Here is a 12966-nt window from a genome sequence, read left to right as displayed (position 1 = left end):
ACTATATTCTATCTCTGTTTTAAATTATAAAATACTTTTAAAAGAGATTTAGCATTTTAAAATATAATACATTTTAATAAAAATAAAGTTTTATTAATAGTATTTTTTTAATATTATCTTTTTCATTATATTCTTTCTCTTTAATATTTTTTTCATAAATGAAATATTAAATGAAGAATATTTTTTAAAAGTTTATATTTTTTTAAAAAAATATAATTGTCAGTCTAATTTTGTGTAAAAGTGATGGAGGGTGGGAGTATAAACCTAGGAATAAGGTGATGGATACTGTGAATATGAGTTTATTCTGCTGAGTAACAAGTCAATTTCTGGCTTCTTATAAAGTATTTTCTGTCAACTAGATGGCTTCAACAGATGTATAATAATTTGGCAGACTGTGAAGGATACAGTGTTTTCCTCAAATCCTTTTATCCAGTAAAGCATGTCATCCATGATTCTAACTCTTTGTTTGGTTGGAGGGGAGGGTCCCCTCTCAACCCTCCCCCAAATTATTGGAGGATTCCTCTCTCCCTCCCCCTTCTCTTCTCTCCGTTAAAAACTCTCGCGTAAGTGTGTTTTGGGGTGGCATTTTAATGCCACAAACCTTGTTCTGGTTTAAGCAAAATGCAGGAACAAACCCCCAATATTGCCTAAATTTTCTTCATGTCTTTCGTATCAAGCAGCCTTTTGCTAATGTCTTTCATCTCTATAGAAGATGCTGGAAAATCTAGAAAGTTCCCATTCTAGGCACGGTGATGATCATCTTGCACATATTGTTGAATTCTCGTCTAAAATGTCTAGTATTACTGCTTGATATTTAGAAGCAGCCCCAGACATCTTGGCCCAAACCAGCTGATATGGACATTATTCGAAAGTTGTCCAAAAAAATTTTGGCAGCCGAATGTTAAATGGCGTAATATACAAGTCTCCAATGGACAGAGAAATGGTTCAATGGTTGAAACACAGAGCTGCCATATTCCAGGCCATGTGGGTCGACGAATAAAAGTTCCCATCTTCAGAGCTGCCTGCCTCTTTTTTAAGGCGGGGAGTCTCTAATTAATTGTTAATTCAAATCTTCATTCCTTTTACTTTCGCTCTTATTCTCATGTAAAGTTTTCAGCATTCTGTTGCTCTTATTTAACATATTGAAAGCAGAGCAAGCAAAAAAAAGGGATTTACAATTGAGGTTCTACTTTATCATGCTGTCTATTCATTGCAAGTCAATCCATTCTAGCTCAAACAGTTGGAGCGTTTGATTTTCCTCGAATACAATCCCTGGGAATCGATCGAACAAGAAAAGATGTTGTCTGGAAAGTGGAAATCTGATCTGATAAGTGATAAGTGCAGTAAGGTCTCGTAACTTCAACATATTCCTTGTCACCGGTTACCTTTAGTCGCTGTGTTTCGTGTGGTACGAGCGACGTCTTTATTGGCAAGTTTTGTTGCTACCCTATAAGCAAGAGAAGAATGATATTCTGAGTCCAAGTTTTTTAATATAATGAATGAGTAATAGTGTGGCTTCTGTTCTTCAGATATAGTACACAAGAAGCTGGCAGGATGGGTTCTGAATTGGGTGAACTGTGAAGATTCTGAGTTCTCTATGCTGCAGCTTGTGAGGGAAATATTAGGATTATTATTATTTTTAATCAAAGGGGAATAATCAGGCTTTAATAGAGGATCTGTTGCCCCGCTTTGAAGACATTGGTGCTCGATTTCACCTTTGTGACTCTTCCAATTTTGAGCATCTTTCCACATGAACGTTGTTGATCTAGAGGACATACGTCGAGCTTCGACACTTTCATATCTGTCAGCATTTATTTAGCTTGTAGCAGAGAACTCTAATTATTCTTGCCTTCCTTCTTGATGTCTTGGTCCACCTGCCCCATTGTAGATTGCATGTAAAGGAGAGATTAAAAAAAAAGTTAAATTGTTATAAATGAGCATTATGTTTGATTTTACATTTACAAATTATTTTCTATATATTTGATTTAATCACTCATTACATTTTATAAGCTCAATCTATTTAAATACTCCTCCACAAAAGAACAAAAAAAAAAAAAAAGGAAACAATCTGTTAAGCAACGGTCACGTTGCAAAGAAACCAATCAATAGGAGGGACACGTGATTTATTGAAGTTACAGGTATCATTTTATCCATAAACCAGTTCGTAAGGGAAAATAAAGTTGGCCATCTCATTTTAAGTTGTATGGGATTAAGAATCATGGTAGCTTGGTGACATTTACATGTTACGCGATTCCACGTTTATTATACATATTCTGCTTTCCCTTTTTCAACTTTATTTCAGAGTACAAACCCGAGGGTACATATTCCTTCCTCAATATTTATTTATCATTATTATATTGCATGCCAGCATAGAAAACTTATACTTCATCACTCTGCGTCATCGTGTATATCCAGTGCATAACATTCTTGTGATTAATAAATAGGTTTGAAACTTTTTTTTCACAAAAATGCAGTTTCGTTTCTCAGTACGTTTTATAAGAAAAGTTGGATATAGCATGTTTGCAGAAAAGATTTTTAGCAGTTCACCTTGAAAGTCAAGGAATGAATAAATCAATTACCATTCTATACGCCATGGTCATGCTATCGTATGAGCTGGTTTATACCCTGCTTTCCTTGCTCCCTATCAAAAAATTCCAACTCCACATAAAAAAGCAGAAGAAGGACACAAAAGCGAATTGAAGTTTAGACTGATGACAAAAGAAACTTTTCCTCCATCTAACCCATCTCCTGCCACTTCCATTCTATATTCTTTATATATAGCCCCTCCTCTATCTGTTTTCTCACTCTCATCTTCAAACTCACCAGCAAGCAACCCAAAAACGCTTTTTTCCCCCTTTCATCATAAATGATTCGTCCAGGAGGAATTTTTCTGTGTCTTGATCGTGGTCTTGGATATTGCAGCTGGAATTCTTGGTATTGAGGCTGAGATTGCACAAAATAAGGCACGCATATATAGATTTATGGTTATAGCTTGCTATTGTCTTGGCTCAATTAGTTTCAGAATTAAGCAGCGAGACGTTTATTTGTCTTTTAAACAAACAGGTAAAGCACGTGAGATTGTGGATATTTGAATGTAGGAACCCAAGTCACCAAGCTTTCATGCTGGGTTTGGGTGCAGCACTGCTTTTGGGGTTAGCTCATGTGATAGTCAATTTGATTAATGGCTGTAACTGTGTCTGTTCTCAAGGTGAGCTTCAAAAGGCTCCCCCAAATAGGCAGCTCTCTGTAGCTTCCCTCATTTTAACCTGGTATGATCTCTCTCTCAAGCTCTCGTATATTCTTTATGCTAAAATAACGAGTAATAATAGAATATAAAATATGTTGTCATCTTCAACAATAAGGTGACGAGTACATGCTTACAGCGTTAGTCCACGAAGTCACAGATCAAACTGCTGCTGTAAAATTATTGATTAAAAAAACTGCAGATTGTGCTTGATAAAAGTTTGGTCTGGTGGGGGATGACTAAGCCGTGATTTGGCGTTGTGAATGGAACAGGGTGGTCTTAGCCGTTGGATTGTCGATGCTGGTGATAGGGACGATGTCAAACAACAAGCGAGACGGGTCGTGTGGGTTGTCGCATCATCACTTTCTGTCCATTGGTGGGATTTTGTGTTTTGTTCATGCCTTCCTATCTGTTGCTTATTACATTTCTGCCACTGCCTCTTTTGCTTAGTCACTTAAACTTCAGTTATCACATCTGCATCCTGTAGGCCACCCTCACTTCAGCTTATGTGTCATTCTCTATTGTGCTGCTAGTGCCCTCCGAAAACAAAAATGTTTCTTTTTCTTCAGAAGATGATCACACTTTTTCCCCATGTCATATTATTGGTTGATTTTTTCCCCTCTTTCCTTCAGTGTTAAGATATGAAACTTGCCAGTGGCTATCTCATTTTTAGATCCTTTTCCCTCTTTTTGTTCTATAGAATTTACTAGTAACATCCTTGCCCCATTTATTTCCTTCAGAATTTAATTTCTTGAACACCAAGTTAGCTTTGTAATATCGCTTTATCTTGACATGTTTGTAATATCTTACACTTACGTAGTTAGTAAATGGCTTAAAATAATCGAAAGGGAAATTTTGTCCATCACTAGTATCCTTCCGCAATGCAATGAGCAAAGGCTACCATGAACATTGGTTCGTCACTTACAATTCATACTACTGCTTTCAGTTCACAAGGCAAACTTTGCGTGCGATTGTTAATTCCCTTTGCGTGCTCTGGGAAAATAAATACTCCACAAAAAGAGTGATAAATATCCACTAAGGCTATGAAGGAATCACACCTCAACCATAGAACTGACTGTGCACCATTCAAGCAATATGCTTTTCTATGGCTGTCTCGAACACTACAGCTAAACAATCTCAGTCTCAATCTCAACGTTCACTTCTCTCAATTTGTTTTTCTATGATTGTCCTGAAGATCAACAGCTTTGCCTAAATTTTAGTTTAGGGAAATCTGAAAGGGGGACATGACGTAATCTCAAATGGAAACTTTCATTTAACTTCTTTTTTTTTCACGAATTTCATTCGACATACATTTCAGCACTTTGACATCATTATCAATACCAATATCAATAAAACATAAAATTCATAGTGAATTGTAATATTCATGAATCAAACAAGTCATAACCAGTGTGTCGAGCCATTTTAAAGATGTTCATGGCAATTCCAAACATTTAAATATGATATTCATTTGATCAACGTACATCAAAAATAGATTGGAAGAGGGAAAAATCCCCATGAGATTGATTAAAACTCACATCATATTTTCCCGTAAAAGTCCTCCGACGGCAAAAATGTATTTCATATAACGATATGATTTACCTTACCATGACTAGAACACTAAGACATCGACGATTTCATCGCTTCTAACATCAGTTTAGCAGAGTCACGAATCAACTCGACCTTCTTCAAGTACAATTTGCATTCATCTTCCTGCAACTTCCTCCACTTGTTCTCCAATTCCTTGGTCCTCGCACTCCCTATCAAAGGCAGAGCTTCCTTCATAATGTTGGCAGCACCCTCCGGTACTGACAAAAGCTTCCCCGATCCCAGTAATGCATCAAAGAATGTCGAATTAGGGTTTTCTGCTTCAGCAATAATCTCATCATTTGGTAGTGCTGAAGCAGGACTCTTGGATTCGCTCTGACTTGGCTTTCGCTTTTTCTTAGCACTATCATCCACCCCATTTGTGACGGAAGCTCCCCAAACTTTCTTGGATAGATCGAAAAGCTTGTAATCATGTGGCTTGCCGAGAACAGGGGCTTCACCATTTTTACCCTTTTCTGCATTGCTTTGGTATTTCTGCTTCAACCTCTTGATTTTGCTCCTTAATTGGTCCTTAGACACATCAACGCGAAGATTTTCCTTGATAAATCCATGAAAAGCCTCCATATCAGCCCACGGGTCAGCCCCTTTCTCGGATTGATACTCGATCATGCCCTTCAAAACTGCAACCTCGTCGTCTTCACTCCAAAGGCGTTGAACACCTGGTCCCCTTTTCAAATCTTCATCTTGACCATCAGATGACTTGCTCTTCTTTGACTCTTTCCTTTCAATGTCATCGCTCTCCCTGGAGCGCTTCATGCCGCCGGTGACAGCCTTCGCTGGTGACATGGTCACCTTACGGTTTGCTGAATTTTTCTGTGGCTGTACACGTTCTTTCATTGGTTTAGTTGCAATAGGTTTGATGGTGAAGGCAGAAGCTGATGGCGAGGGCTGCGAGTCGTCGGACTCGGTTTCCGACCCGGATTCATCGCCGGAATCTGACGAAGATTGATCTTGTGGAGTTTTTACAGATTTGGCGACGGGGGTGGCGTTAGCCTTGGGATTCTTCTTCTGATGGTTGTCTTCATCCTGTTCGTCTTCCAGTCCTTCGGAATCACCGTTTTCTTCGTCCTCTTCGGCAGCGTCGTCCTCGGTTTCTTCCTCTTCTGAAGAAGAAGCAGGAGGAGGGTCTTCCAGAAGCCGCTTTGGAGCCATAACGACGGAGCCAACAGACGAAGACGAAGCGCTTCGGGAATAATGAAGCCAAGGGAAGAGAGGGAGGCAAAGTTGCAAACGTTATAGGGTTTTGAAATCTTTCAAGCTGAATCTTTCAACTTTCCGCCCTTCTCCTCCACTTCAGATTTCAAGTATTGCAAAAACCCTAGCCCAAAGTTTCTCTTTCAGCCCAAAGAAAATTGCCATAAAAAAAAAGACTAGATCTCATCTCGCCAAAAAGAAATTGGGCTAGATTACAAATTGAGGTCCTTTAGTAATATTTGTCTCTCTATCCACTTATTTTGTAAAGCGCATCAGCTGTTACTGTATACCTACAGTTTTTGAACAGCATATTTCCCCAATTACCCTTGAAGATCATTCCAGAAATAAAACAACAACTAAAATAAAATTCATTCCTCTACCAGCAAATAAACTAAGAAAAATGAATAGAAGAAATCAGGTAAAAAAAACAGCAAACAAGGTCAAATTTAAATTGAATTTAAAGAAAAAAAATTATATATAATGATTAAATATAGTTATCAGAATCAGAATCATAGCACGAAATCAGAACCAAAACATAAAAAAAATGTTAAACAATCAAGAATGAAAATAAAAAACAAAACGGATGAACACATTACACATCCCAAATAAGATCAGGAACCAAATAATACAACAAAATATTAATTGCAAAAGGAATCAATAAATTGAAAAAGAGTAGAAAGAAATGCCGTGGGGTGAGAGAGAAGGAATCAGGGATTTTGGGATTGGTTGGCGAATGTGAACGAGAAGAATGAAAGGCGCTTTATTATTTTTTAATACTTTTGTGCAGTGAGGATTTTATTTATTTTTTTTATTAAATCAATATTATGGAAATGGATTGAATAAAAGATTTCTAATTCTAGACGTAAACTATTCACTATCATGTGTGTGTATTTTTCCTACAACTAAAAATTAATTAAAAGAATTAATTGGACTAAAATACTCTAAAAAACACAACTTAGGTCACTTGAAGATAAATATTAAGAAACTCATTTTATTCTTTATTTTAGATATCAAATGATTAAGCACAATTAAAATGATTTATATACAATATAATATTTCATTTATTTAACTTAGTCTTATTTAGTGAAAAAGTTGGATTAAAAGAAAAAACCTTGAATTTTCTAAAAAACCAATTCATAATCTAATCTAATCTAATCTAAATTTAAAAGAAATCCCTAAACATAAGGGATTGAATTATCTAAGCCAAAACTATGGTTATTAAATTATCTAATCAAAATTTAAATATTATCTCTGTCTAATTATTAAAAATATACATATAAATTTGTCTGTCAATCCTCCTCTATATACATAATAGATAACATTTTAAAGATGAGTTATAATCCATCACAAAAATTTTAAAAGAAAGTCTCTAAGTCCATCTTTAATTATTTTCATATACTTTATATGAGATTTGTTTAAATTAGACACAGATTTATAGATAAATACACTAGAGACATTTAAATATGTCTCTAAATTCATCTCTACTATTCATTCATCATTTTTAAGATTAAAATTGTATAATTAACGTTATATTTTTAAGATCTATTTGAATTAAAAATTTTTAAAATAAAATTTTTTTTATAATCCAAATATATACGAGGTAATAGATTTCCAAATAAAATAAGCCATAAAGTCAAAAGTTTATGATATCAAAATTTTTTTATTTGTTTACTTTTAAATAACTTGTAATACACAAAGTACAGAGGAAATAAATTCTGAGATAAAATATATTATTAAAATTTTTAATTTTAACGAGAGTAATGAATTATAAAATTCAATAAGTTTTCATTTATATTATTTTAAAATTAGTTATTAAATTTAATAAAAATTAGCTAGTATTGTTTTTGAAGGATTTATAATTACACATGGTGTATATGGTAATAAATTCTGTAGCAAAATATATTGTTTAAATTTCTAATATGTACCAGATAAAAATTTATTAAATAAATAATATCAAAATAAGTTGTCTATATTCTAATCCAGTTTATGAAATAAAATACGATGACATTTGGTAACCAACAAATAATAATAATAAGATGACATTTTTATTTTCAATATGAGCTAGGATAACATTTTCTAAAATAAAACAAGTTTTTTTATATTTTTTATATCCAAGGGATAATAAATTTTAAAATATAGCATATCATAGAGTATAATAAATTATAAAGAATGGTTATTAATAGGATTGATATATAATTTGAACCTTGAACTATGTGCTTAGGGGCGATGTGAACCCTATACTCATATTTTATATATTCTAAATCTTAAACAATTATATTTGTAATAATTTCATCTCACCATTAAATTAAGCCAAACGTCCATCATTATTTTAAAAACATAAGGTTTGATGTGTTATTTTTTTCAAAAAAGAATAGAAGAGAGATGAAGAGTACAACTTGAAAAGAATTACATATTAAATCTCACTATTTTAAAAAATTTAATTGATGTTTACTTTATTTTATTTTTTTTAAATTTTACTTATCCCATGCGTCGCATAGGAATTAAAATCTAGTTAATTTAAAGCTTCAAATTGAGTAAAATGTCCTTATCAAATCCTCCCTCTTCTCTCCAAATTTAAGTGCCCATTGTGATATGGTGGCTTTCAAACTATTAACAACATCTCTTTCTTTTCTTGATCCTTTGTTCTTCCTCCTCCTCTTTGAATCGACTTTGAAAGCTATCAGAGATAAGAGAAAGAAACTAAAAATGATTAAAAAATGTTGTATCTATTATTGAGATGAATGTTACATTATGTACGCAAAGAAAATAGATAATATAATAAATAGATAATACAATGATGATTAATAACAATATAATAATATCAAATAATATCTCCTAATAATAATTGAGATATATACACAATACAATAGAAGATGTTTGGATAATATTCTAGATAACATCCCCCTCCAAACTCAAGATGGCTTAACAGAAAGCAATTAAGTTTGTCTACCAAAAACTGAAAGCAATCTGAATGAAAAGACTTTATAAATAAGTCCACTCTGATACTTGGTTCAAATTGAAATAAGTCGGATGGTGCCCTGAATAACATGCTACCAAGTAAAGTGATAGTCAATCTCAATATGTTTGATTCACTCATTAAACACGTCATTGTGAGCAATCTTGATTGTAGCTTGACTATCAAAATAAATATTTGTGGATGAGCTCTAAGATGCTCCCAACTCATCAAGTAACCAATGAAGCCAAAGTACCTCAGCTGTAGTGTTTGCTAGTACACAATATTCTAATTCAGCATTGGAGCGAGAGGTTAATGTCTGCTTCTTACTTCTCTAAGAAATAAGGGAATGATCGAAGAAGATACAAAAACCTGTCGTAGATCGTCGATCATCATAATCACCACCCCAATCAGCATCAAAGTAAGCTCATAGCATAAGAAAGGAGCTAGCAGAGAAGTGAAGCCCATGATACAGAGTACCTTTGATAGACCAAATGATTCAAAGAATTGCTACATAATGAGTTGTGTGAGGCTCAAACATAAACTGGCTGACAACATGAACTGCATAAGCAATATCAAGATGGGTGACAACAAGATAGATGAGGCCCCCAACCAGTTGATAGTAACAGTTGGGATTATCCAACAAACAATACCATAAGTAATGGAGCAAACAAAAAAAGCCGAGTTGTGAGGACTACAAGAAAAATCCAATTGATTTATAGCGTTACTAAACTTAGCAAACTATGCATGTGGAGCCAGCTTGAGCTCATATAGAGCTCGACGAAGATGACAAACCTTGTCTTTTAAATGTTGATACCTGGATGGAGGCTTCATATACACTTCTTCTTCTAAATCTCAATTTAAAAAGGCATTTTTAACATCAATTTGGTAAAGAGGCCAGTGCTTAATAGCAGCAATGGCTAGAAAGCTACGAACAGAAGTCACATAGCCAACAGGTGTAAAAGTTTCCTTATAGTCAGCACCATACTCCTGAGTGAATCCTTGGGCCACCAAGTGGGCTTTACATTGCTTCAAAGAGCCATCAAAATGAGTATTGTTTTTGTAGACCTGTCAGTACCTAACCAAAGGAGAAAGATCAATAAGATCCAAGTATGCATTTTCTCTATGGCTTGCAATTCATCATCCATAGCTTGCTGCTAAAAGGGATCACGAGAGGCTTCCTTAAAGGATTTAGGTTCCTAAAACTAGAGAATGGTGAAAAAACAATGGTAATCATTGAGGTAAAAGGGAAACTTTCTTACACGATTAGGTCGAGAGTTTATGGATGATATGGGCTCAATAAGCATGACTTGTAATGGAGGAGCAATAGGTATAATAGTAGGCACATCTGGAGCGAGTGCAATGTCCTGTACTCAAATCATTAGGAAAAAGATTAGTAGGAATATCTATAAAAATAAGAGATAAAGAAGATGAGAACGATGATAAATCAGTTAGAGATGAAAACTTGATATTTTTCCAAAAGACAACATGCTAAGAAATACAAGTATGATAAGAGAGAGGACCTAACAATGATAACCCTTATGCTCAAAATCATAACTAAGAAAATAACAAATACGAGAATGAGCTTGAAGTTTGTTTGTCTCATGAGATGGAAGAAGAACAAGACAGGCACAAGCAAAGACTTTTAAAAAACTATAATTGGGAGGATAACCATAGAGATGCTTAAAAGGGAAAATGTTATCAATGATAGGAGACACGAGTCAATTGCTACAAAAGATAGAGGCTAAGGCTGCTTCACCCCCAAAAGGACAAGAAGAGGAAATGAGTAATGCTCTAACAGAATCAAGAATATTGAGAAATAGTACCTTAAGAATCAAGAAAGGTAAGTAATTTAGAGTCATAATATTCTAAAGCATTATCACGACAAAATTTTTTGATGACTTTAGAATACTGAGTGTAAACCATAGTAGCAAATTTGATGTAAAGTTCAGGTAACTCAAATCGATATTTCATCATATAAATCCAAGTAAAATGATAAAAATTATCAATAAAAATTATAAAATATCGAGATCCTCTTGTAACATACGAGAAAATTAACTGTAATTAATCAACCCAATTATTTTAATTAGTGAGTTAATAAGGCATGTAACTAGAGGGGTCTAATTGATATAATAATTATGGTGATTTTAACCCTAAAAGTGAGTCTAAATTGATGGCTGGCTACTTGGGCAGGGAAAGAGGAATAAAAAGTAAAGATGTGCTCTCTGTGTCATGTAACACCCTCAAAATTTACAAACCGATTTTTCACAAATTATTAATTCAACAAATCATTTTTTTTCATTGAACCCTTATCATACTCTTATCATGGTAGAAAAATTTCTACCATGATACATCCAAGACAATATACCACAGGTCTTAAAATATCTCAAAAAAATAATTAGAACCATGAAGGACAGACATGATCCTCATGGCATGATATTTAAATCAGGTCATGAATCAAGAGGGACAAACATAATCCTCTTGGTCATATAATTGTATTTAATAAAAAGGATTAGAGTTTACATGTTGTCAAAATAAGAAATGTCCTAGGTTGGCACAAGATACATTGCATAATACAAAATGAGAGGCAACGTAAAAGATGGTGTTTCATACACCATAGTTACACCTCTGGTGCTTTCTCGGCCGGACTCGCTCCTGTAAAAATATTAACCACGGGGAATGAGACTTAAAAGTCCCAGTAACCAAAAATTAATATGTAATGATGCATGCGATTGTAACTAATCATGCGATTGCTAAGTGGGCACACAAAACATTTAACCGAACAATATTTTCAAACAAACCGAACAAGTATTTAATTTGCATGACTGCACCTTATATCCTCCTTTCACCATGCTCGGACGCCAAATCACCCGGTCAAAGGTGAGTTGGACCAAGCGACACGCCACTCATTGGGTCCAATGAGGGCTTACCACGTGGTAATAATTAACCGAACAGAAATTCCCATTAACACCATACATCAAATACCCTGACAAGTCATGCATAATTCAAATATCCAAACAAGAATATATCCGAACAATAATATCTCATCATGATAAACAAAAATAAATTTTTTAACCCACTTGGCAATAATTTCAAACAAGTATATAACAGTATTTATTTTTAATAATTCATAGTTTTTCCAAACAACAAGTCAACACATAACCATTCACAAACACACTCATCACAACACATTAATAATGGTTACCTTGTGTCTTGAATAACAAGTTCCCCTTCACAACTCCTTTTTCACCACTATCTTTGTCAATATAATCTACATAATTATTTCACAATACTATATATTAATTTTACATTAAAATAAATAACTCTAATTTAAAGAATTAGAAAGTCTTAGATCTATAATCCATATTAATACTAATTCAAGATTTATGCCTCATTTAACTTCTCAAATTCTTTTTCTAAAATTCTCGTACCCTAATAAACTATTTTTTTTATCCTCAAATCACTTCTAGTATCACAATTTTATCCTTCTATATTCTAAAAATTGTCCAAAAATAAATTAAAAATTTTAAAATTATCTGAAACCTCAAATCACCTTTCTATAACCTCAAAAATACCTATTCATACTTATATAAATATTTAATAATCAGAGGTTTATCCCTACATCTCAGATTCCACATAAATTCAACCATATAGATCTAGATTTTAACTCAAAAATTATTAAACATGAGTTTTAACCTCAAGAAAGTATTCTATAATATTTATTATATCCCTAAGAGTTTTAACTTATATTTTTAATCCATCATATCATCAGATTAACTATCCTATAGAAAAAAAAATCCTAATCAGAATATTTACTCTATCCTATAAAATAATCATATCACTAGAAAGCTAATATTATTTAGAAAATAACTATAAAATTAATTTTGTAATTAAATAAATTTTTAAATGCTAATCTAAACAGGAAAGTTAGAACATACATGAAGAAAAAGAAAATAATCCCCCCTTGTAA

General features: G+C 33.5%; 2 protein-coding genes and 1 long non-coding RNA gene across 3 annotated transcripts; 1 reads left to right on the top strand and 2 right to left on the bottom strand.

Moving 5' to 3' along the window:
• The first annotated feature begins 2851 nt into the window (after nucleotides 1-2851).
• On the top strand, nucleotides 2852-3921 carry LOC129314673 (protein VASCULATURE COMPLEXITY AND CONNECTIVITY-like). The gene is given in 4 exon segments (XM_054958177.1): nucleotides 2852-2898; nucleotides 2900-2963; nucleotides 3064-3269; nucleotides 3517-3921. Coding segments are annotated over 4 exon segments (480 nt in total). The 5' UTR covers nucleotides 2852-2866; the 3' UTR covers nucleotides 3695-3921.
• A 673-nt stretch (nucleotides 3922-4594) lies between these two features.
• Nucleotides 4595-6107, bottom strand: LOC129314672 (STOREKEEPER protein-like). Its single transcript, XM_054958175.1, has one exon. The coding sequence runs from the start codon at nucleotides 5999-6001 to the stop codon at nucleotides 4862-4864; it is 1140 nt and encodes a 379-aa protein (XP_054814150.1). The 5' UTR covers nucleotides 6002-6107; the 3' UTR covers nucleotides 4595-4861.
• Nucleotides 6108-11449: 5342 nt separating this feature from the next.
• LOC129312588 (uncharacterized) lies at nucleotides 11450-12408 on the bottom strand. The gene is made up of 2 exons (XR_008593629.1): nucleotides 12202-12408; nucleotides 11450-11651 (listed from the first exon to the last, which is right to left on the bottom strand). It is a non-coding gene; the product is annotated as an uncharacterized LOC129312588 (long non-coding RNA).
• Nucleotides 12409-12966: the final 558 nt, after the last annotated feature.

The sequence above is a fragment of the Prosopis cineraria genome, unplaced genomic scaffold (assembly GCF_029017545.1).
Source record: "Prosopis cineraria cultivar Desert tree isolate PC_DT_omini unplaced genomic scaffold, ASM2901754v1 PC6, whole genome shotgun sequence".
Classification (NCBI taxonomy): domain Eukaryota; kingdom Viridiplantae; phylum Streptophyta; class Magnoliopsida; order Fabales; family Fabaceae; genus Prosopis; species Prosopis cineraria.
This window is presented reverse-complemented; position numbering and strand designations above follow the sequence as displayed.

What these genes read in the sequence shown, in the direction of transcription:
- LOC129314672 (XM_054958175.1), bottom strand. Translation starts at nt 6,001, where the DNA reads ATGGCTCCAAAGCGGCTTCTGGAAGACCCTCCTCCTGCTTCTTCTTCA.